The following is a 25,895-nucleotide window of genomic DNA, read 5'->3' as shown; positions in this document are numbered from 1 at the left end:
TTTCAAATAGAGATCATGATTCTCATATGATTCTGAACAGATAACTAAACAAAACAGTTATTTTCTAGAGGGCAAAATATTACTTGCTGCAGTCTATTTAAAAATATTTAATTGAATTATATAAAAAAAAAAATTGAATTAATGATTCAATGACTCACTCATAACTACTTTTAAAAGCTGATTTGCTCTGTTCTAATCGCTAACGTAGACTTCCAAGTTTATATACAAACTACAAAATTTTATCTCAGTACTTCTGTGAATGGGGGTCCCCAGAGTAAAAATCACTGATCTAAACACCACTTGGGATCTTAGTAAAACTCAAGGTTTGCTTTATTTATGCACTTCATTTCCAGTGATGGCACATGAAATTACTTGATTCCTTACAGTAAAACTCATTCCACACTGATGACATGTAAAACAGTTCTCTCAAACATGAATCCTCATGTGGTACTCAAGGGTTACCTTATATCTGAAAGTCTTTTCACATAGATGACAAGTAAACAACTTCTCTCTAGTGTGAGTGCTCATGTGTTTTTTAAGGTTTCCTTTCAGAGTGAAACTGACAAGTGAAAAGGCTCTGTCCAATGTGAATTTTCATGTGCTTTACAAGATTTCCATGTTGACTGAAACGTTTTCCACATTGAGGACACGTGTAAGGCTTCTCTCCAGTGTGAACTCTCATGTGCCGGTTAAGGCTTCCTCTATGATTGAATCTCTGTCCACAAAGTTGGCACATAAAAGGGCTCTCTCCAGTGTGAATTATCATGTGTTTTACAAGATTTCCATGTTGACTGAAACTCTTTCCACATTGAGGACACGTGTAAGGCTTCTCTCCAGTGTGAATTCTCATGTGCCGGTTAAGGCTTCCTCTATGATTGAATCTGTGTCCACACTGTTGGCACATAAAAGGGCTCTCTCCAGTGTGAATTCTCATGTGTTTTTTAAGGTTTCCTTTTCCAGTGAAACATTTTCCACAATGATGGCAGTTAAAAGGCTTCTCTCCAGTGTGAATTCTCATGTGCTCTTTAAAGTGTCCTTTTTGACTGAAACTCTTTCCACACTGTTGGCAGATGTAGTGTCTTCTAGTCCCTGCCTTTTGAGTTTCTTTTAGTGAGGAAGTATTTTCAGGCTGTAAGGAACTAAAAGATTTTTCTCCAATTATGAAATTATGATGATGCTTATATTGATCTTTCTCTCCCATTTCATTCCACACCTCAGCCTCCTCTTTCAGTGCCATCAGGTCTAAAAAAACAACAGACATTAAAACATTTGACATGTAAAGTATTAAAACCAACATTCAACTTGATCCTATACCCTCTATGCTACTGAAAGATATGTTTAATGTAATCTGAGAAGGCTTCTCAATATTGCTAATTCTTCACTTGCTTTAGGGCGAGTGTCAAAAACTGTCAAGCTGGCAGCTAAACACTTTATTAAAAAAAAAGTTTGACCCAGGAGATCTGATGACAGTTACAGTTGTTGGGGATAAACAGTTTAGGACCCTTGAAACCAGATATGTTGAATAAAGACCCAGAGACAAAGTTTAAAAAAATAATAAATTGAAGAAAAATTTAATGAAGAATAGTTTGCAGTTTCATCAGCAGAAGCCAACTTCAAGCCTCCCAAAGAGTTCGTAGTCCCCTCCGCTTACATTCACATTTCCACAACAATTATACTCTAACAGAGTCCACTAACTACGTCATTACTTCAGGTTGGATGATTCTGATTGGCTAAGAAAAATAGACAAGATTAGAAATTTTCCACACGTGGACAGATAGTAAGAAGCATATCTCCCTTCGTCACAGTGATGACGAGGGGGACCCTAGATTTAGGTACCGGATGTCCTTTTGGGGTCATGATGTGGCGTCTGCTGGTCTCAAGCAGAAACCCAGTTGTCCAGTACAAAAGGGACCTGCACAAAACACTTAGCGCACATACACAGATACACATGATTCACAGCTTCTTCAAGGCTGAAGTTGATCTGAGCTCTGCTCTGAGCAGGAAACTTTCGCCAAAACATACTGATAACATGTTCTTTTCTCTCAGTGAGATGTACAGAGGAAAATAGATCCTTTAACATACATTGAAGAAGTCATTCAAATAATTTAACAGAAATATAAATGTTGATTTATAACTTAAAAGATTAGATATAGAAGCGGCAGTGGATTCCAGAATCCACCCCTTCACAGTAAACTTAGCCACTATGTTATGACTGTCCTAAGAAACAGTTTGACCAACTAGCAGTTAACCAAGGGGTAATCTGTCTAACCTTTTCAATTCAAATGAGAAAAAAATTAGATGACTAAGTTTTAAGACTAGTCTAACCAGTTAATGCAACCGGCCTCTGCTTAATTATAAGGGGCTTTCGCACCAAAGGAACATTTTCATAGTTCCTAGAACTATTGGCTGAAGTACCCGGATTTTGCCGTGTTCGCACCGCAGGAACTAGGAACAATTTTAGTTCTAGGAACTCCTTATGGGGGAACTAAATTAGCTCCTACTTCAGAGTAGAGTCTAAACCAGCACTACAGGAACTATCAGTGACGTGAGTGTACATCGATTGGTCAAACGCATGTCAAACACCTGCACCTGGCATTTTTAAAAAGCCATGTAAACATATTTACTTCACAAATATGGAAAACAGTGGCATTCACTTGCTGTCTGCAGGGCTATGTTCTTTTCTTAGCATCATGTAATACTGAAAAGTTATCATAGGAGAATTTGTGCATAGAATAGAAAATAGGCACGTGAATTATAAAAAAAGTACGGAACACGAAGGCTGTCTGGCGGAAGCTAAATATTTCTTTTTATAACTTTATTTAATTTTTTTTTTTTTACACAAACACATAGCTTTGCTTCAGAAGACCATTATTAACCCCCTGGAGTATGTTTATGATAGATGGATGTAGATAGACTCATTGGTCCCGCTCTCTGCCATTATTAAGGATGCATCAAGACATAGGCACCGATTCCGTGGAAAAAATATGAGATATTCTTCATTGATTTAACCAATGAAAAATTGATTGCCGCTTTCAAACACAATTATCTTCAACTTTTTATAGTTTGAGTCCTTTTCTATTTCGTTATTTTAATGAAAAATGTTGAGGGCGCATCCAAGTAACGCGCGAGCACAAATCTTTCAGCCGTCGGATTTTCTTTACTCTCGCACTCAACTGGATGCATGCTCAAAACTGTCTTTTGCTCTTTCTCTACAATGGTCTTCTTATTTTAAGTGCTTATTGTAAATAGGTATTGAATTAATTTATTTAGTGAGCCACTACTGATCATCAGATATCAGTGAGAGCGTGACTCGCGACATATCATGACATATCCCCACCATTTTTTTGAAACATGTTGCTGCATGGATAGCCTATAATGCAAATGAAACACCCAGTTGACATTAATTAGTTAAATAAAGTTGGGCACACATTTAACAACTAGCTAAAACATTCTATGACTGTGCTCAAAACACAGCGATTGTTTCCTGCGACTGAAGCAGATTTAAATACTTATACATGGAATATGAACACCGACTGTAATCGCAGACTGAACCCAACTGGCTCTAACTGGACGTGTTTGAGCATGATTAGTCATAAGTATCAATTTACATTCATAATCAGCCTTACAACTGTTAAGTGTGTGCGCAGTTTTAGAAGCATTCTAGTGCTGGAATGTGTTGTTTTTTAAATTACGCCACTGTTATCAGTGGAGGAACGTTCTCTTGTGGCTCGTGCACAGACGAGCGTGTCAATCTGTCTCTAGTGGTGTTGCAGCAACTCTCTGTTCTTTCCAGCAAAATTATTAACAAAATGCACACAAATGTGTCCCTGCTCTTGCCTCTTTATATAAACAATCATTAATGAAAATCTTTGGTCTTATAGAGAGAAAAAAAAAACAAGGGTGGACTAGAACCACTGGTGATTAAAAACAAAACAAAACAAAAAAACCCCCGAACATCTCTGACTTGCTAACAGAAGTTCAATCACTAGACCTCATAGGGATATGAATATTTAGCTCAGGTTTGTATAGATATATGCACTGGGCACCCACCGGCAGAAATATAAATCGGTGCCTATGCATCAGGATATTTATTAATATAACTCTGATTATGTTCATCAGAAGAAAGTCATATACACCTAGGATGGCTTGAAAGTGAGTAAATCTTTGGGCCATTTTCATTTAAAAAAGTGAACTAACCCTTTAAACTAAACTCCTCGCCAGCTTTTTTTTTTTTTTAATTGCCAGCCATCATCAGCATTTTTTATCATTTTCACCACTAGACAAATTAATAAGAATCTCTGAGAAGCTTTGAGAATGAAACCAACCTGTTTGTGTCTCAGTATCTTCTTGTTTCACTCTGAATGTTTCTTCAATCTTCATTTCTTCACTCTCCTCTTTAAAAAACGCCATCTTTATAATAGTGTCACGTGAATCTCAGTCGCTTCACCAGGAGTTTTTCTGTGTTTGGACAATTTATGTTTAAGATGAGAATAATTAACAGAAAGTAAAATAAGTCTAAATTAAATCTCTGGGTGCGTCTCAATCAGCTCTCTAGTTTAGTAGTCAATGCACTGTTAAATCAGTGCACTGGCAAATTATACAGACTATTTAAAACTTAAATTTGGAACTTTTGAAGATTATATTTACTGCACTTTATTTTACAGTACATGCACTATCATTACCTAAGAAAGTACTGGTAATATAAGGTAAAAGAGTTAAGTTTAGGTTAAGGGTTCGTACCTCATTATTAGCCAGCTATTGTAATTACAGTACTAAGTATGTACATGGTTAACAGTGCTGTAAAATAATAGTTATTCACATTTTTGTGTTTGTTGTTCTAGTTGCATTTACACTGTTTTAACCAGCAGGTGTCGCCAGCGTAAGGTGATTCGAACGCTCAGAATCACTGAATCATTTCGTGAATCATTTGACTCAACTGCCTCGGAGTTTCTTTTCTCCAACATCACTCGCCAGAGACTGAACTCGAGTTTATGATAAACTGATTCAAGATAGGGAGCGAAAAGAGACGCATCTTTTCTGAAACTCATGTGTGGATGCTATTTAACGTTACTGACAAAAAAAATGAAAATGTATGTTAGATTAAATATTACAATGTTAAATTCAATAACAATTAAGTTATCTTCGTCCTATAAAAATGCTTGAACGTTTTGTATCGATTAAAACACTGTAAAATGCTTAAAAACACATACCTTTCTTCAGCCAAACCACAACAAACGCAGGAGCGCGGCGCCGCCTTAAGACGTCATATTGTATAAAATAAAAGTCCTATTCACACTCTGCTGTGTACATTCATGAAGTATTTAAATACATAGTGAAATATTGACTAGTCATTTGAAGAAAATATTAACTAATAAAATGAGTAAAACAAATGTGATTTATGAGTTTAAAAAAGTGTTTAAGAGTGTATGAATTAATAAAGCCGAATTCACAAGCATTAGTACTTCAAACATTACTATGGTCTCATTTCAAAACAGACACTTGGCAATTTATCATCAAGTCAGAATTAATTATTGTCCTAATGAAAAAAAAAAAAAAAAAAGTTATAAAGAGCTTAAATGTTTGGTAAGGTTATTAGAAAAGTATTTTTATTAACAAAAATTGAGATAGTTTAACTCTTGTGATGCTTTTGCTGACTGCTGTAGGCATTCATGTGTTTTGAAAGAGTCATGGCTTTGCAGACACTCTGAAGGAAGGATGGGATCTTATGCTTTCAAAACTGGCTCACTATTGCAAGCCTCTCTGAAAATTGAAGACCCTACCTTTAATACTGTTGATTATATTTTAATAATGTAAGTTTTGCTCTATGTAGTAATGTTATGACAGTTTTACAACTTTTAAAAAAAAAAAAATAATTTATGAAGTTAATGTTACCTAGTTGAATTGAATTTAAGGCAGCAATTTTTTAAAGACATGCTTCATTCCTGAATCAATCAGCTGTTTGACAATTGATTCATTAAGGCAGTGGCTTGCCAGCAGGTTTTGGTTTCATATTTGGAGGTATAATTTCGATTTAAAAAATCATTTCATAAATCAATATTCAATAAAACAAAATATTCTCTCATAGCTTTATTTAAGGAATTGTAACTGCAGTGTGTTTAATGCTGTCAAACACTAATCGTGATTAATCATATCCAAAATAAGTTTGTTTACATAATATGTGTGCTGTGTGTATTTATTATGTATATATAAATACTCATATAGATAGACTTCTTTATTGTAATTGTAACAGTCACAACAAAATTCTCTGTGACACAATGCAGTTTGCAGCAGTCAATGCTGATATTGTGGTGGACCGCCACAAATAAATCAATGTATGGGAAACACTGCAATTGACTCTGTGATGCGTTTTGCTTTCTTTGAAGTGCTGGGTTGTCTCACATCTCTTTCTCTTCCACTTGAAAGGGATATTACATCACGTGACAAGTATAGATAATGACACATTTCGCCCTATATTGGAACAAAAGTGGGTAACCTCTGTCCACCTCGTCTATAAATAAGGACTAAAATAAAGCAATTAAATTTGAATTGATATCGATTCTGGAATAATAATAATAAAAAAAACTATTTTGAAGTTAGGTTAATTTAGGTGATTTTTTTCTCCCAGCACTACCTAATTCCTTACAACGCTTGTCATCCCAACAAAAAGAGTTTGTAAAATTTCAAATATATAAACTTATTTATGAATCAAGCACTAAGACGCTGAATTTGGAGTCAGTAGAAAGTTTCTTTTATTCACAAAATGTTGTGCCTTTCTACATGTTGACTCATAACATAGACATTAGTTTCAGTCAAGAATGTGGCTCAAGAACAGTTTGGCATATGGTTGTGCATTACTGTGTGTTCACACTGCCGTTGGCAGGAGCGTCAAAATTCGCCCTGGCTGCCCTGCCAATAACGCTGTACTGTGCGTTCAAACCGCTGCCAGCAAGAGGGTCAAAGTATATGACAAGATGTGGCAACCAATCGGAATCCTCTAAAGCGAGGACCTCTACATTCCGATTGGTTGCTGCTGAACTGCGTCATAGCTCATTACCATAAAGTTGACCTGACTTCAACCCTCCTTGACGCTCTCATCGTCCAAGAAGCACCACACCGCTCATGCTGGAGCTCGCCGCCAGCTCACATTGAAAATGAATGACTTCCTGTCACTTTGACGCTCTCGCCAGCGGCAGTGTGAATGCACGGTTAGACAGCATCTTGTCATGAGGACGTTCCCTCTGCAGAGAAGTAGGATGTGAAGGCCTTCCAGACTCTGATGGCCTCTCTAGCTGAGTTGTTAGCAGCAAGTCTTCCCTGACCTGTAAGTGGCTCCACCTTACCAACCAGGATCAACCTTCTCCCTGCAGATATCTAGGTTAACCTCCACAGGAAGTTATGGAGAACAAAAGTGGCTTTAACACACATCTCTGCAACAGCAGGGTGGACCTCAATGGCACACCTGTACATCCTCTACTGGCACGAAAGGATCGAAAAAAGGCATGTTCAACAGGCAGCCACGCTGAGACGCTCTCTTAGAAGGATGCGCCCGGGTGGGCATGAGGTTTTTCTGTAGTGTAAAAGCCTCATCAGCAACAAACACATGTGACTGGGGACCTCTGTGGTCAGCCCCTGGTAGTGGCAGTTCAGCAGATAATTGGAGGGTGCCTGATTGAAGTGTTTGACCAAAAGCGGAGTTGGCAAAAATCCCACCATCGCCGGTCCTCCTGTAGTCCCAAACATTAATTTCCCTGAAACAATACTGGGCATCCACAATGGCCAAGAGAACTAAGGAGAATGTTCCTTTGTACTTGTAAAACTGGGATCCTGAGTTAGGAGGCACTTTCAGGAAAACATGTTACCTATCAAGAGCTCCACAACAGAGAGGAAAATTCCACAAACTCTCCTCAAACTTCTTTGCAATTGACCTCCACTCCTCTGTGGTAGGCACAGATACGTTTACAGTTGCTTGGAAGGTCCAGAGACTGCAGTGATGGAGGAGCAAATTATGGTGGCTGTCACGGGTTACCCAGAGCTGTATGTCTTCACAAACAGCAACTACTACAATGTTAACAAAAAGCAGCAGGCCTAAAAGCAAGTTAATATGGCAATAGAGATGTCAGGTAAGTTGCTTTCATTAATTTAAACTGTACTAACGTAAGAAGTAGCAACAGTTTGTGGTCCATGAACTATTTTCACTTAAAAGAAAGGAGGGCAGAGAAGGAGAAACAGTGGTGCTGAAGGAGGCAGTCATAATAGATGGATGTTTATGGCCGTTATGTCCTTTCTTGAGCCTTGCGAGAAAGAGAGACCAGGGACTTCCAACTGTTATTTTGATTGGCCTATAGACAGTCAGGACTGTACTGTTGAATCTCTCCTACTCCCTATGGTAGTGCAAGTTGAGGTAGGTGATAAGTTTGGGAGTGTATGGTGATGTGTCAGTAAATAATGTGATATCTCAAAATGACTGCTGTGTTTAACCATGTGTCAGTGTTTAACGCATTGTCTTAGGAGGATGACCTGCTGACTGGGACCTTTGAGCCACCCTTCTTGTCTCCGACACAACAATCTACATCAACATGTATTACATCAACATCTGTGTCATTACCACCAGACATGTCAACCTCTATACCAGCTATATTAACATCTACGACATCTCCACCTAGTGTTTTCCGGGTTGTGTCCAACTCAACACCAACAGAGGGAGCAGAAGAGGTTGTAAGAGGAGAACAGAGCACGGAGGAGGGCTGACAGACTACCAGAGAGAACTCCTGGAAGCTGTTAACAAACAAGTTGTGCAAAATGCATGTTGCCTTCACCACGACTTCAGCAACTTTAGATGAAACTCCAAGGACTCGCTTATACAGTCGCCTCTGTGAAACCAGGATAATGAGACAAGAAGATATTCATGCTGGTGAGTACTATGAGGCAAGGGTCCCATAATGTTGACACCGATCATGTGATTTGGGTGTGTGGTGGTAACTTTCTGAATTTTTCCTGCAGGTTTTCTGTTCTCATTCTTTAGGGTCTGACATTTTACACATTTCTTGACATGCTGTTTTACATCTGTCCACATTCCAGGCCAGTAAGCAACATTGTGTAACCTCTACCATGTCATAATTATCATACAAAGTATGGTCAGTTTCTGCCATTGACTGAAAATTTTTTAGTGATCTCAGGGTCCTGGTGCTGTTCTTCCCAGGGGACACGGGCAGTTCCAAATCATCTTTGTGGGTAGAGAACAGGCAGCATTCTGGCTTGACAAGCATCTGAGACAAAGCATCTGGTGCAACGTTAAGTTTGCCTTTTCGATACTCTACCATAAAATCAAACTTTTGTAGGCGAACAGCCCAGCGGATCAGGGGGCTAGTTGTCCTGGTCGAATTCATCACCCACTGCAGTGCGGAATGGTCAGTAACAAAGGTGAACAGTTTTGGTTCTAGATAATATTGCCACCTCTCTAAAGCCCAGGCCACGGCAAGCATTCTTTTTCAGTGGTGCAATAATGAGTTTCAGCTTGTTTAAGGCCCGACTAGCATAAGCAATTACCTCTTCCTGACTTGGTTCTTTCCGCAGGGTTAGCAAGCAAGTTGAAAACTGTCTTCATCATTTCATCTGGGCTATTTGAGTGTAATGGTATGCCCTTTGAATTAAAAAACGCTTCAGCAACGTTCCAAAGGATAATGGAGACTGTCTTAGGAGAATTAAGAGGGAAGATATATTTTTTGTTCACATTGACGACATCATTATATACTCACCCACCCTGACACAGCATTTTCATGACCTCCAAACTGTCCTGTCCCGACTACAGTCTGCAGGCTTTACGATTAACACTCCAATATCCTCCAGGCTCGAGACAGGTGGTAAGACCCTCTGTTCGGTAGACAAGTTGTGCCCAGGGAAATGCCTTGTCTGCCACAAAAACAAATGGCATGGCTCCTTCAGGTCCTGGAACAGGTGCATTTCGTGGAAGTTCAAGGGCATCATGACAGAGTGCTTGGCCAAATGCTGATGAGGAAAGCGTACCTCCATCACTGCTCTTGCCATTTACTCCCACATCAATCATCCTGAAGCAATATCTTGCATCCACCACAGCCAGGAGATCAAAGAAAAATGAGCATTTGTAGTTGTGGAACTGGGATCCACTATTTGCTGGAGCTTGGATTGTGAAGTGTTTCCAATCAATTGCTCCAACACAATTTGGAGAATTCCAGAATTTCTAGAAAGTCCTCCACAATGGCCTTCTATTCTCCAACCAGACATGACCAGATTGCCTCAGTCTCACACACCTCTTTCACAATGCCCACCACGGCAGAGAATCCAACCCTGTAGCTGAATGCAATTGTTCTGTATGAATCTCCAGTGGATATAAATCTGTAATATAAAAGGGAGTTATAGTTACAGTGGGTAGTGCAAGAGCCTACCCTTCATTTTCAGAATTTCCAGGTATCTGTATGTGGCGAGGGGGGCGTGGTTCAGCGAGGTCTGCAACCGGAGAGAATAGCGGGAGACGCTTGGTAAGTGAGTGGGTTGGATACAAATCACGAACACCTGTTTCTCATTCCAGTGATTGGCACGGAGACAGGTTAAAACGCCGTGAGAAGCAGGAGCGTGTGAGAGAGAGGGGAACTGTTGACTGAGTCGAGTCGAGGTTCGTGGAGTGAAGCCCTTGTGGATGGTGTAAACCAAACTTGGAGAGAAGCCCTTGTGGATAGCGTATGCCGAACCTGGAGTGAAGCCCTTTGTGGATTGTTTATTTTCGTTGTTGTGCGTTGCACAGTCCTTCTGTTGACATTCAATAAAGACTCAGTCAGCAGTTGTTTGTCGTCCCTGACCACTTCCTTCCCCACTACGAACTTAAATCTACTACACTGTACATATAGCACCAGCCCTGGGTAGACTAATTATTGCACATTTGAGTTGTAGCCTGCCTTGAGGTTTAGGTGAATAGGGTTGTATCTATGTATAATTTCAGAGTTAAATACTGTGCTTTTTACTTTTACTACTTTACTTTTGTCTGACACTTTTAATTAGTTACTTTTCAGATTTTGAGTACTGATACAAAATATATTACTAAATGTTAACTTATAAATTATGCTGTACAATCAAAGGGTAAACTACCCAGCAAGATATAGACTAGTAAATAAAATTATCAAAAGGTTACATCTTTGAAAGCAACAACATTACCTACTGCAAAAATGCTCAGCTGCACAGCAGGACCGATGGACTCTCTGTTGTTGGTGGTCATTTTCGTGATGCTAAGCCCGATGATTGACAGCAGGTTGTCAAACTGTCCCAGACTCATCCTAAAATAAATCTTGAACTGACCATCATTAAGCCGAAGCTCCTGGACCAAGTGGTGGTACTCTCCGCAGTGTCTCCTCCTTCTGAGGGTCTTGTGTACCCACATGGACCTCCATCAGAGCAAGCACCCTCAGCTTGTCCAATTTTTTAAAGTTTCTGCTAATATGACAGTTTACTTAACAGCAATCCAAAGATTCTAGAGCACTCACGCTATAATCCAGATTAGACTAAAGGTGCGGTCACACTGCACTTTTCGTTCCATTGACTTCCATTCAAACGCATTTCGCTGCATTCCAAAGTTCAAGTTTTGTGAACTCTGACCTGTGAATTCGCATCACGTGAAGACGTGCAACCAGTAGAAGTTTGATTCGTCATGCATGATGTCTTGGCTGAATTAAAAGAATGATATTTTTGCAGTAAAGTCGAGTAGGTTCTATATTTTTACATTTTGAATGTATTAGTTTGTTATGCTTGAATTCATGCTTATAAAAAAGACGCTGTAGACATAATATCATGACTGTTACAGCATCGAAGAAATTTCGCACGTTCAAAGTCTAGTGTGACCGCGGCTTGACAGGAAGGCTGATTCTGTGGTTGCCTAGCAACATAAAAAAACACTGCACACTGCTCTTTTCCAAATTAAAAAAGTTTTTAAAAAAAGGCAATGCGGCATACCTCACGTTTCCAAACCTGAAAAATGCATTCTGTCTGATAGGGGCCTAATGCAACAATAATGCTTATCGAAAAACATCAGATATAATACACTGATAGGAAACATTTTAGGAGAATGTACACTTTTTATACCTTTAAGTAAATATTGTTGACAATACACATACTGTATACTTTACTTGGTAGGGTTTTGAATGTAGTATTTATTCCTATTTTAGTAATTACCGTGTTTTTCATTTTCACAGACAACTAAGCAATACAATTACTTATTAAAAGGACAAATTATTAATTGCTGCCGTCTATGTAAAATATTTAATTAAATTATTTATTAAATTGCTTTGAATGAACGATTCAATGACTTGACTCACTTGTTTCATTACTGGATTAATCAATGTTTTTTATTAAATCTTCTGAATGAATCATTCAACGTCAAATAGATTTTAACAGTCACTTGTCGCCACCTAGTGCTGTACTTCTGTGAACGGGGTCCCCAGTATCAGGATTAAGAAACCACTGATCTAAACGCCACTTGGGATCTTGGTAAACCTCAAGGTTTGCTTTATTTATGCAATATGTTTCACAGTGATAGCACACAAAAGGCTTTTCTCCAATGTGTTATTACTTGATTCCTTACAGTAAAACTCATTCCACACTGATGACATGTAAAACAGTTCTCTCAAACATGAATCCTCATGTGGTACTCAAGGGTTACCTTATATCTGAAAGTCTTTTCACATAGATGACATGTAAAAGACTTCTCTCCAGTGTGAGTGCTCATGTGTTTTTTAAGGTTTCCTTTCAGAGTGAAACTTATTTTACACAGTTGGCAGGTGAAAAGGCTCTGTCCAGTGTGAATTTTCATGTGGTTTACAAGATTTCCATGTTGACTGAAACTCTTTCCACATTGAGGACACGTGTAAGGCTTCTCTCCAGTGTGAACTTTCATATGTTTTACAAGATTTCCATGTTGACTGAAGCTCTTTCCACACTGAGGACAAGTGAAAGGCTTCTCTCCAGTGTGAGTTCTCATGTGCCTGTTAAGGCTTCCTGTATGACGGAATCTTTGTCCACACTGTTGGCACATAAAAGGCTTCTCTCCAGTGTGAATTCTCATGTGTTTCTTAAGATTTCCTTTTCCAGTGAAACCTTTTCCACACTGATGGCAGGTATAAGGCTTCTCTCCAGTGTGAATTCTAATGTGTTCTTCAAAGTGTCCTTTTTGACTGAAACCCTTTCCACACTGAGTGCACATGTAAGGTTTCTCTCCAGTGTGAACTTTCATGTGCCTGTTAAGGCTTTCTTTTCGAGTGAATCTGCTTCCACACTGGTTGCAGATAAATGGGCTTTCTCCAGTGTGAATTATCATGTGCTCTTTAAAGTGTCCTTTTTGATTGAAACTCTTTCCACACTGCTGGCAGATGAACTGACTTCTAGTTCCTTGCTTTTGAGTTCCTTTTAGTGAGGAAGTCTTTTCAGGCTGTGAGGAACTAAAAAAATTTTCTCCAGTTATGAAATTATGATGATGGTTATATTGATCTTTCTCTTCCATTTCTTTAAGTACCTCAACCTCCTCTTTCAGTGCCATCAGGTCTAAAAAAAAAGAAAAAAAGACAATGTAAACCCCACTTTAATGGCACAAAGCAACAGACATCAAAACATTTGACATGTAAAGCATCAAAACCAACATTCAACTTGATCCTATACCCACTATGCTTTAGGACAAGTGTGAAAAACTGTCAAGCTGGCAGCTTTCACTTTATTAAAAAGAAGTAGAAGAAGAAAAACCCAGGGGATCTGATGACAGAATAAACTTAGCCACTATGTTATGACTGTTGTAAGAAGTTATTTGACCAACTTGCAGTTAACCAACAGGAAAATCTAACTTTTGCAATTCAAATAATAATAATAAAAGGTTTTAAGACTAGTCTAAGCAGTTTATGCAAACAGCCTCTGGTTAATTATAAGGGGCTTTCGCACTGAAGGAACCTTTTCATTATTGGCTGAAGTACCCGGATTTTGCCGTGTTCGCATCGCAGGAACTAGGAACAATTAGCTCCTACTTCAGAGCTACTTCAGTCTATTTTATTTATCCTATAGAAAACAATTGTAGAATTAGTTTGCTTACTATAAAAGCTAAAAGTGTTTTGAGGCCTCTTGGCCTATGTGACTGTAAGGGTCAGATGTGTCTGAGAAGTTAGCTTGGCCACTAAGCATATTTTGCTGGCAGTTTTCCACCAGACAACAGGAGGATGTGAAATGAATAAGATCATTACTAAGGGTGTCATGTGAAGGCTTCTTGCCTCTGGGGAGTGTTGATTGTTTTTGATACAATGTTTCATTTTGCCTATGAGAAAGTGTTGACCATCAATTGGCAGAATTCCACCATGAGAGATAAAGTCAAAAGATGTAGATTAGTTGGCAGTCGGCCATCCTTACAAAGAGAATTTTCTCTTGCATAAGCAACACCTGAAATTTAACTGGTGAAGTGACTATGGTAAAATGTTGGTGAGTACTTGGGAGACTCCAAGAAGAGAAAGGGAGGAGAGCACCCATAAATGAGACCATGGAAAAGAACTGTAGGGGTGGCTCTTACACTGTTTTAACAGATAAGAAAGATGTATAAAAACTGTGCCCTGGCTAGAGAGATTCAGATGTGGATCTAGCATCTCACTTTGTTGCTTGTAAAAAAACTAAATAAAAAAAAAAAAACCTCCTGGGACCTGGAACTTCGACTCTGAGAGTTTTTCTTTGAGACCAGAACTGAAGGGACTGAAGCACCCAGAAGTTGTGTAAACATATTTACGAATATGGAAAACAGCGATAACGACATATACCTGCTGTCTACAGCATTGTGTTCTTTTCTCCGCCTCAATGATATGTAATACTGAAAAGTAGTGTTGTAGTCAAGACCACCTAAACCGAGACCAAGACCAAGGCAAGTCGAGAGAGTCAAGACCAAGACCAGACTAACACTCCTCAAATTCAGCTTAAAGATCCACATTTACTGCCCGAGAAATGTCTTATTATTCTAATTGTAATTATTGATTAAAAATAAGGCACTATATAGAGCTGTTACCAATCAATTGAAATCACTAACAGCAAAGTCTTTACACTGCAGAGATGGAACAGAAGTTGCATCTGAATTGGTACAGTTACAAATGCATAAATGATGTTGAGATTAATGTTTTTTGATTATCGAACATTTGTATAAAAAAAAAAATAAATAAATAAAAAAAATCAATACCACATTTGCAATTGTGCTCATATTTGTGAAAACAGCCCTCTTTCTTGTGATATTGCTTAATTATATAAAATGTTATAACATAAATATCAAGATTTTATACAAGTACTTTTTTGTAATCATATCTTGAATTGTGTGGGCATATTTATTAATTTTAGTGACATTTTTGACACAATCACTTGTTGATTTCTGACCCAACAGTAACAAAATAAATTAAATTAGAAATCTTACATCCAATCAAATTAATGATGTTAACAAAGAAATCAGACAATGCAGAGGCAATTTAGCAATATCCCCGCAGTTGTGGTCTTGAAATAGGAGAATTTGTGCATAGAATAGAGAATAGGTGCGTGAATTAAGTAGAGAACACAGAAGGCTGTCTGGCAGAAGCTAGATATTTTATTTTATAACTTTATTTCATAACTTGTTAAATATGCATATTTTTCTAACACAAATGCACAGCTTCACTTCAGAAGGCCTTTATTAAACCCCCAGAGTTGTGTGGAGTATGTTTATGATGGATGGATGTGGATAAAGGCACTTTCTTTAGCTTCATACTTGTTGGTATGTTGACAGTGACCATTATTAAGCTTGGACATAGGCGTCAATCCCGTGGAGATATTCTCCATTGATTTAACCAATGAAAAATTGATTGCAGCTTTCAGACATGATTATCTTCACCTTTTTATAGTTTGAGTCCGTTTCTATTTCATTATTTTAATGAAAAATGTTGAGGGCGCATCCACGTAACGTGCAAGCACAAATCTTTCAGCTGTCAGATTTTCTTTACTCTCGCACTCGACTGGACGTGCGCTCAAACGGTCTTCTTGCTCTTTCTCTACAATGGTCTTCTTATTTTAAGTGCTTATTGTAAATAGGTATTGAATTATTTTATTTAGTGAGCCGCTACTGATCATCAGATACAGTGAGAGCGTGACTCGCGACATATCATGACATATCCCCACCATTTTTTTGAAACATGTTGCTGACCACATAAAGATATAAATATTTAGCTTGTATATCAAATGCAAAAGCCTTGAAGTGCCATCTGAAATTTTCTTCTAAAATAAGCATTTTTATCAAGCTTGTATGTTTTGATCATTTTCACCACTGGACATTTTAATAAGAATCTCTGAGAAGCTTTGATAATGAAACCAACCTGTTTGTGTCTCAGTATCTTCTTGTTTCACTCTGAATGTTTCTTCAATCTTCAGGTCTTCACTTTCTTCTTTAATAAATGACATCTTTATAATAGTGTGTCACGTGGATCTCAGTTGCTTCACCAGGAGTTTTTCTGTGTTTGGACTCTGTCATATTTAAGATGACAATAATTAGCAGAAAGAAAAATAAATCCAAACGAAATCTCTGGGTGCATCTCAATCAGCTCCTTAGTTCAGTAGTCAGCGCACTGGTAAGGAAGTCATTTAGTGATAGTTAATGACTTAAATCACCTGATTAGACAAAAAAACACTCAAAAAATTAATGACAGAAAGCAAATTATACAAACTATTTAAGATTTACATTTGGTATTTATAGATTTAAAGATTATTTTTACAACACTTTAATAAAAAAACATTGGGTTGCACTTTATTTTACAGTACATGCACTGTAAAATTACCTTAGAAAGTACTTGTAATATTAGGTAACAAAGAGGGTTAAGTTAAGGTTATAGGATTTGGGCTAATTTCTAATTTCAGGGTTAGTATAGTTATTTCCCAGCTATTGTAATCACGATAAAAAAAGTACATACTGTACATGGCGAACTGTAAAGAGTGCTGTAAAGTAAATTTGCTGATGTTTGTAAAGTTATTATTACACATATTCGTGTTTGTTGTTCTAGGTGCACTTTTATTGTTTTAACCATCAGGTGTCGCCAGCGTGAGGTGATTCGAGCGCTCAGAATCACCGAATCACTGAATCACAGAATAATTTCGAGAATCATTTGATTCAACTGCCTCGGAGTTTCGCTTCTCCAACATCACTCGCCAGAGATTGAACTCGTGTTTATGATAATCAGATTCACGACAGGGAGCGAAAAGAGACGCATGAAAACTGAAACTCATGTGTGGATGCTATTTATTATTCACAAAAATAACGATAATGTAGGTTATATAAAGTATTACAATGTTAAATTCAATAATAATTAAGTTATCTTATGTCGCATGTAAACCTATAAAAATGCTTGAACGTTTTGTATAGATTTAAACACCGTAAAATGCTTAAAAACACATACCTTTCTTCAGCCGAATCACAACAGACGCAAAAGTGCGGCACAGCCGTATGACGTCACATCAAAAGACCAAAATAAAAGTCCTGTTAACGCTCTGATTTGTACTTTAAGTATTTAAATACATAATAAATATTAACTACTATAAAAGTATGTGCTTTTTGTTTAAAGTAAAACTACGTTTGAGTACAAAATCCATACAGATAAATTACATTAAAATGCAATAGTGCCAAATGTGATTTATGAGTTTAAAAGGTGTTTAATGAGTGTATGAATTAATAAAGCTGAATTAAAAAGCATCAGTACTTCAAGCATTAGTATGGTCTCATTCAAAACATACACTTTGCAGTTTGTTGTCATTAAGTCAGAATGAATTACTGTCCTAAAAAATAGTTATAGAGAGCTTAAATGTTTTGCAAAATTATTAGAAGAGTATTTTTATGAACATAAAATTTAAATTTGCTTGGTTTCAGTCTAGAAATGAACTGCAGCTAAAGCCACCTGACCATGTTCTATTTCAAATCTGATGATAACTCAAACTCTGAGGTTTATTAAATATTTTTAAACTATGTCATGTGGTTTTATATATATAAAATATATATATATATATATATATATATATATATATATATATATATATATATATAAGTTGTATTTGTTAAGTTGTATTTATTAGCATTAGTTAATGCACTATGAAGAAACAATGAGTGACTATTTTTATTAACTAATTTTAACAAAGATTAATAATTTGATAAATGTATTGCTCATTGTTCATTAACTAATGTTAACAAATAAATCCTTGTTGTAAATGTTACCCAAAACTCTTCTATCATGTTTTCTTCCACCTTCTACGGGAAGAACATGAACACACTCAGTGAGTTTTTCCGCTTGATTTCTTAGTGACTTACATTGTAGGAAGTCATTCCTGGTTCTGGGAACAATGTTGGTGAAAGTGACTGTGTAAATCAACAGACATGAACAATGTGATTATCATATCAAGAGAAAATTATCTCTGCATCCACTCCTAAGACACTTCTAATATGATGTTCTACATCAGGGGTCTCCAACCCTGCTTCTGGAAAGATAACATCTTGCAGATTTCAGCTCCAATCCCAATGAAACACACCTGAACCAGCTAATCAAAGTGTTCAGGGTTCAGGGTTGAAGTCTGCAGGATGGTAGCTCTCCAGGAGCAGGGTTGGAGACCCCTGTTCTACATGATATGAGATGGTGGATCATTTCTGAGAGCAGATTAATCTCATATATTAAAAATTAAATAATCCATATTGCTCTTTTAGACTTGACTTCCAAAATATTTACTCTGTTTAAAAATACAACCTATAATATTCAACAGGCAATTTTCGGTCCATTTTATTTCACTTTACAAATTTGCTTCCACATTTCAGGGATTCAAATTTGACAGGAAATTCAACATTGCACATCTGGGAACTGCAGGCCTCACCAGCAAGTGGTGCAAGTGGCTGTTGATGAAGACCAGAGCAACAGGAAGAGAGAGTCATCCATTCATAAACACTGATTAACAGAAAGCAAGTGACAAGTATATGTGATGATTAGCTGTGTCAAAAGCTGTGTTTGGGTTTATTTAATTCTAAGTCTTCATGGTTACTTTCCTTGTGTATAGCCTACATGTAAGCAGCTTTCTCTACAGAGAATGAGATTATTTCCATCCCTTATACTATTTTTATTAAGTTTATTTATCACAAAGCTCCTAGATGTTCTATTAAACTCAGTTTTGATGTCCAAGCTAAAATTAAATTCTATCAGCTTGCTTCCACGTTCAGCTCTAGACAAGGTCAAAAATTGCTGTGTTTCCCTCTATTACACACCTTCTCTTACTCTCTGGCTATTGTACAGCAATAAGGTTATCAAGTGAGTAGTCACATATGCACCCGAGTGGTGACTTCTCTTCTCCATCTACATGTCATCACTAGGATCTGTCATTCAGGATTGTGGTTTCTCCTATCACTGTTATGCTGATGACACACAACTCTACCTCTCATTCCAACCAGATGATCCGACGGTTGCTGGTCGCATCGCAGCCTGCCTGACAGCCATTTCTACCTTCAACTCGACCTTGCAAAGACAGAACTGCTTGCAGTTGGTGCCAACCCAACACTTCATCATAACCTTTCAATTCAACTTGGGTTGTCAACCACAGATCATGTTGTGACAACAGCCCGGTCCTGCAGATTTGCCTTGTACAACATCAGGAAGATTAGACCCTTCCTATTGGAGCATTCCACACAGATTCTTGTCCAAGCTCTTGTTCTATCCAGACTGGACAATTGTAATGCTCTCTTGACTGGCCTTCCAGCATGCACTGTCAAGCCTCTACAACTGATCCAGAATGCTGCAGCAAGACTGGTCTTCAACGAACCGAAGAGAGCGCACGTCACTCTTCTCTTCATTAGTCTGCATTGGCTGCCAGTAGCTGCTTGCATCCAATTCAAGGCTCTGATGTTTGCCTACAGAACGACCGCTGGCTCTGCACCGCTATACCTTAACTCACTACTTCAGACCTATGCACCCTCCAGAAACTTGCGTTCTGCAAGTGAACGGCGCATTGTGGTGCCATCACAAAGGGACACAAAATCACTCTCACGGACCTTCTCCGGGTCTGTTCCTGGCTGGTGGAATGACCTACCACGCTCTATCCGAGCAGCTGAGTCTCTAGCCATTTTCAAAAAAATGCTAAAGACGTATCTTTTTCGTCAGCACTTGACCCAGTAATAGTAGCACTTACCTTGATTTCTATTCTTCCATCTATTTTTGTATTTAAAAAATAAAATAAAAAATTCCTTGCTACGAGCACGTTACTGTCATAACTGTGACTTCACACAGCACTTACGTACTGTTGTTCTCATGTTGTTTTGATTAATTCTACTATTCTCATTTGGATAAGCTTTGGATAAAAGCGTCTGCTAAATGACTAAATGTAAATGACTTGAGGGTTCCCTGGCTGTCCCTCGCCTACTAGTCAAATGCATCCAAAGGGATGCTAATTGGGGAATTCTAAAGGATAATCATCACTAAGAGTCATTTTCGCCGAGGAGAACATTATCACATATAGTCAAGTGCCATGCATATATGCGTCAAAGGATTTAATGGAGCCAGGAATGGTCAAAAGGCACAGGTCTAAAATGTCTCATGTCCGAAAGACCTGAGCCCTCTCCCAGACGGACTGTACATCAGGCATTTGTACAAAATAATAACTTGGAGATATTTCAGGGATGTTGTGATCTCTTTCCAGTTCTGGATTGATGTTGTGTTTTCTGGGGTGCTGTATTTCCTTGTTTTAAGTCTCCAAGACTCTTCCATCCTGTGACCTGCCACAATTGATATGTCTATTATGAACGTAGTGTTCCCCTTTCCCACAACGAGGTCCGGTTTGATAAATGAGTGAACAGTGGGGATGATGGACTCGAACAGGGTCCTCTGGGCTTCTCTTTTCAGGTTTACTTCCAGCCTCTTGACGACTCTGTTATGACGAGCGCATCTTCCGTTGTGTGTTACTTCACAAATCTGGAGGACATTATTTAAAGTTTCCTTTGCCTGACATCCACCCCTACATCTGTCTGCCTGGGCCAGGTTCCTTCCTCTCGCCTTTCTTGCTTTCGTCAAGAGGACTCCTCCACGTAATTGGATTCCACATGTGCAGACTTGGGAACACTCTTTCTGGGTACTTTAGCCACAGATTGCTGTCTGCGTCAATATCCAGAAGAGTCAGGTCATTCCCATCTACCGATTGCGATAGCAGGTTGGTCCAGGCTAGTTTTGCTTCAGATGAAGATGTCACGAAGATCGTCCCCAATCCTGCACAGTCTATTTGCAGAGTTTAAGGCTCTCTTAAACGATGGGAGTTGTTGCAAAGCTTGATCCATTGTATAGCTACTGTTCAGCAGCTTTGTAATCTTGGAACTGTGCAAAATAGATGTGGATAGGCATGTATGTTCAGCCCCCCAGAATTGATATGGGCATGCATGAAGGTCAGCGGAGTATCTTTTGGGAGGCGGAGCCAGGAACAGACAGCTGAACCCAAACCAAACGGACTCCCAGAACCAAAGAGTGTACCAGTTTAGGGACTAGGAAGGTTCTCAGGAGCTCCAACCATTGTAAGGGTTTGAGCGGAGCTGCTGAGAGTTCCTGCAGCATAGATTCCAACTCACTGGTTTGTTTAGGAGCAATCCTTCTTTTGCATTTGAAAGTTAGACCCATACTGCATCCAGTGTCAAAAAATGGAATTACAACAAACATGCCATATAATGGCTCTTACACCCCGGCCCCTAATTGTACATGGCAGATAGACATTACAATTCCATAAAATATTAATACAGAGAACCATTAAAGTCCAAAGCAACACAGTAATCAATCCTTTGTAGGTTAGGACTTATATAGTCTTTACAATCAGTCCTTAACAGTCTCGTACGCAGTTGAAGCAGTGAACGCTGTACAGCGCTTCCCTGTTTACGTCAGAACGTTGTTCACTTGAGCAACACGATGCATGTGTGTGATACTGATGCAGGAGGTGGATGTGAACACGGAAGCCTGCACAACATTCACTGCAGAAACAGCGTAGGAGACTGACAGGGAAGAGAAGATATTGTTGAATAAAGTCATAATTTTTGTGTTGTTTTTGCACAAAAAAAGTATTCTTGTCACTTCATAACATTAAGGTTGAACCACTGTAGTCACGTGGACTAATTTCACAATGTATTTAGTAACTTTCTGGACCTTGAATGATGGTAATTTCGTTGCTTTTTATGGGGAATTTAAAAAAATATTGTAATTTTTGTTCCGAAGATGAAAGGTCTTACAGGTTTGGAAATAAATGAGGGTGAGTAAGTAATGACAGAAATTTCATTTTGGAGTGATCTAACCCTTCAACTTAAAACAGAACTAGTACGTCTTTCGTGAAGTACATATTGTAGAACATAACGCAGAACGGCCAAAACTGATTAATCATTGATTCAAACCTCTTTAGCAGCTGTCTGGGATGGGTAGAGTGCAGTCTAGACAGTTTAAAAGTTGAAGATGTCCTGATCAGTGTTTACAAGATGATGGAAAGGAATTATCCCATATTCAATTTCAATTAAGTCATTCAACTGTGATCTCAGAGTTAGCTATATTTATAAAGAGCCTTCGAGTCATCTCGCACCACAGGTGTAATCCACGTTTTGAGAGTCCAGTCACTCTCCCACTCTTTCCTACTGATACAACTTACTGTATATATCCCACTTTGGAATAGTGATAACTTGAATATACAGCTATAAGTTATCACGCTAAAACCTGTCAGTCATGAATGATCACGCCTACCTGCTGATCACTGATTGGCTAAAAGCACGTGCTCGTCGGCAACATCAACACCAACGCCAGCTGACTCTGCAGTGGGTCTGTGTTTAGTAACGTCAAAATGACTGATTTTATGAAATACAAACAAACTTGAGTTTTGTTTGTTAACCATGTAGACATAAAATTTAGATGTTTGAAAAACCACCAAACTGACCCCAATCTAGCCCAAATTTTGTCCACCTGCACAAACCCATTTTTACCCACACAATCACATTCAAAATTGCCCTTTCTGGCAACACTGGTCTAATAACAGTGACAGTAATACTACCACAAAATCATCATGTGAACAGCTGATATGAATCAAATATTGATGGTGAGCACTTAAATACCAAGCATGGAAAGTTCAAAAGTTCAAACCACAAATTCTTAGTTTCCTGAAATGAGATTATGATTGAACATGAAGCGTAAATGTGCTGACATTATTTAATCAATGTCTAGTTTAAAGTTCATACCTATTTCTCTGTCCTCTGTGCTGCAGCTGATACAGTGTCGTGGTTTTTATGTTCATCCATACACAGCACACATATACACTTCTGATCAGTGCAGCAGAAAACCTCAAGGATCTTGTGTTTCTGGCAGATCATCTCCTGCAGTCGTCCAGTGGCTTCAGTCAGATTGTGTCTCTTTCCTTTAAACAAACTCTCATGTTGTTCAAGGTGATTCTGACAGTAAGAGTTCAGACACACAAGGCAGGACTTGATGGCTTTGAGTTTTCTTCCAGTACAGATGTCACACTGCACATCTCCAGCTCCAGCGTAACAGTCAGCAGGAAGTTTAATCTTCTTCAGTTTCTCCACCATTTCAGCCAGAATGGTGATTTTACCTAAAGCAGTACGTGCTCTCTGAATTTGGTTTGCCTTTAAGAGTACAGGGAGACAGGTCAGGATAATGTATATGTTACACAATACATGATAGAAAGAAGAGGCACAGACGGAGGAAGTTTTATTGTGGGGAGAAGTGTACATAACCAAAGGATTGAGCGATTCTGGAGGGATGTGAACTGGGTTGTATCAAACTTTTATAGGCAGCTGTTTCAGTACGTGAAATATGTGGACATTCTACACCCAGATAACGAGATGCACTTATGGTCTTTGCTCTGTCTTTCTTGGGAGAATTCAACAGTCCTGTGATGAATTTGTCAGACAATCACAGTCTGAGAACAGAGGGTGCAATGAGTCCACTGGTATAATGGAATTCTGGTAAGATTATTGAGTCAAAACTTGTCTTTATAGCATCCAACATAGGAGACTCTGGCATTGACTTTGTTGGTGAATATGAGAATGACACACAGGCCATCACCATTCCAGAAAGTACTTTTAACGTTAGTGTTGCAGATACTGATAACCTTCAAAGATAACTATGTATCATCAGTGGCGGACTGGGACAGTAAATCAGGCCGGGAATTTGACTCCACCCCAGGCCACCTCTGCTGCTGCAGTCACCACCACCAAATTCATGTGTCCACCAGCCTGCTAAACTTATAGGGTAACCCTGTTAGTTGATGTAACAGGTAGACTACCATTCATAATATGAATGGATAAATAAATAAACCCTCAAAAACTCACTAGGAATAGACCATCTATACCACACCAAAGACAAATATAAAATTGGCTTACACATTTTAAGAAGGGATAATAAAAGATACATATTCACATGTTAAAATATTTATATTTTATATATTTCCAATGCTCAACTCAAGTATATCAAAAGTATCAGAAACACAAACAAAAACAACACAAACACAAAACAAACGGTTCGGTTTGTTTCATAGTTTTAGAGTCACGGTTTCGGTACCGTTGTTGCTATATTTATGGAAAATCTATACTTTCAAATATATATATATATATATATATATATATATATATATATATATATATATATATATGTTCTCATATTATTTAGAATATTCTAACTACAAAAACAGCACAATTAAATATAATAGATTAAAGATACAAATAAAATAAACTGACTTCAGTTTTTTTTTAGGGAGGTCTGGCATTAGTTTTTAGGTACAGAAATTGAATAAAGTAATAATGTAAAACAGCATTGCATTTTGGACTATACATTAAAGATTATTCTTTATTAAAGTTACAAAAGCATTTTAATCAAGAGCAGTGAGTGATTTCTTCGTTGTTGCTGTTCAATTAATATAAAGACTGTCACTTTAAGAGAATGCACTGATACAGTGTTCGTATTTAACAAGAGTGAATGGTTTGTCCACGGTTTTATTTAATTTTTTTCATCACTGTTGTTGTAATGTCTGGGAACCCAGAATGTTCATCCATCAACAGAAACATATATTAACTGAACCCTGATTGTTTTACGTGTTATTTATATTAAACCATATTACAGATGCTTCGTCAGATTTAAGTTGAACAGCGGTCCGAGCGCGTGCCGAACCGAGTGTGGAGAACCAAACGGATCGATTTTTTTCCCCACCTTTGGTAAATATTATGTAAATGTAATTCTGACAGACCTGTTCCCTTACCGGCGAACATGGCTGGGATTTTGCAACAACTTGCTGCGTCTGTGGCCAGGGCTTTTCTCATTTTTATGCGTTCCCTCTCTGCTCCTCCTTTGCGTTTACGCTCCATTTTTTGCACTATTTTTCAAGATAAAGCCTGCCTCTGGATATAGCCAATTATGCAGCGCTTCGCTGATGTTGGGTCATTTTCACTCCGCAATCGCCTGATTCGTAGATTCATAAGTGCGTCAATTAATTCGCAGTTGCATACACGTCAGTCTGATCGACAGCACAGCGGCAGCCGGCAGGCCAGAATAACCATCAGGCCACCGGGCCAACTCTACGGTCAACTATATGCAAATTTCAGTAGTTGGTACCAAGATCAGTAAAATTTTGCGGTTCACGATAAAAATTCTGGTACAACATTGATAATAACTGAGCATCAAATCACCATATTACAATGCTTTCTGGAGGATCATGTGACACTGAAGACTGGAGTAATGGCTGATGAAAATTCTGCTTTGCATCACAGAAATAAAAAATATATATTTTAAAGTATACACTCTAAAAAATGCTGGGTTAAAAACAACCCAATCGCTGGGTTTGTCCATTTTCAACCCAAC

General features: G+C 38.2%; 1 protein-coding gene and 1 pseudogene across 1 annotated transcript in view; both read right to left on the bottom strand.

Annotated features, from left to right (window-relative positions):
• Positions 1–25,402, bottom strand: part of LOC137025275 (tripartite motif-containing protein 29-like) — a 263,844-nt gene extending 238,442 nt beyond the window's left edge. The window contains exons 1-3 of the mRNA XM_067393291.1: positions 25,297–25,402; positions 23,772–23,932; positions 23,445–23,665 (exon numbers count right to left, since the gene is read on the bottom strand). Of these exons, the coding sequence (XP_067249392.1) occupies positions 23,445–23,665; positions 23,772–23,932; positions 25,297–25,402 (488 nt within the window). The remainder of the gene's footprint in view (positions 1–23,444; positions 23,666–23,771; positions 23,933–25,296) is intronic.
• On the bottom strand, positions 211–17,494 carry LOC137024275 (zinc finger protein 665-like; annotated as a pseudogene).
• Positions 25,403–25,895: the final 493 nt, after the last annotated feature.

The sequence above is a fragment of the Chanodichthys erythropterus genome, chromosome 8 (assembly GCF_024489055.1).
Source record: "Chanodichthys erythropterus isolate Z2021 chromosome 8, ASM2448905v1, whole genome shotgun sequence".
Taxonomy (NCBI): domain Eukaryota; kingdom Metazoa; phylum Chordata; class Actinopteri; order Cypriniformes; family Xenocyprididae; genus Chanodichthys; species Chanodichthys erythropterus.
The sequence above is the reverse complement of the archived record's forward strand: the minus strand, read 5'-3'. Positions and strand labels throughout refer to the sequence as shown.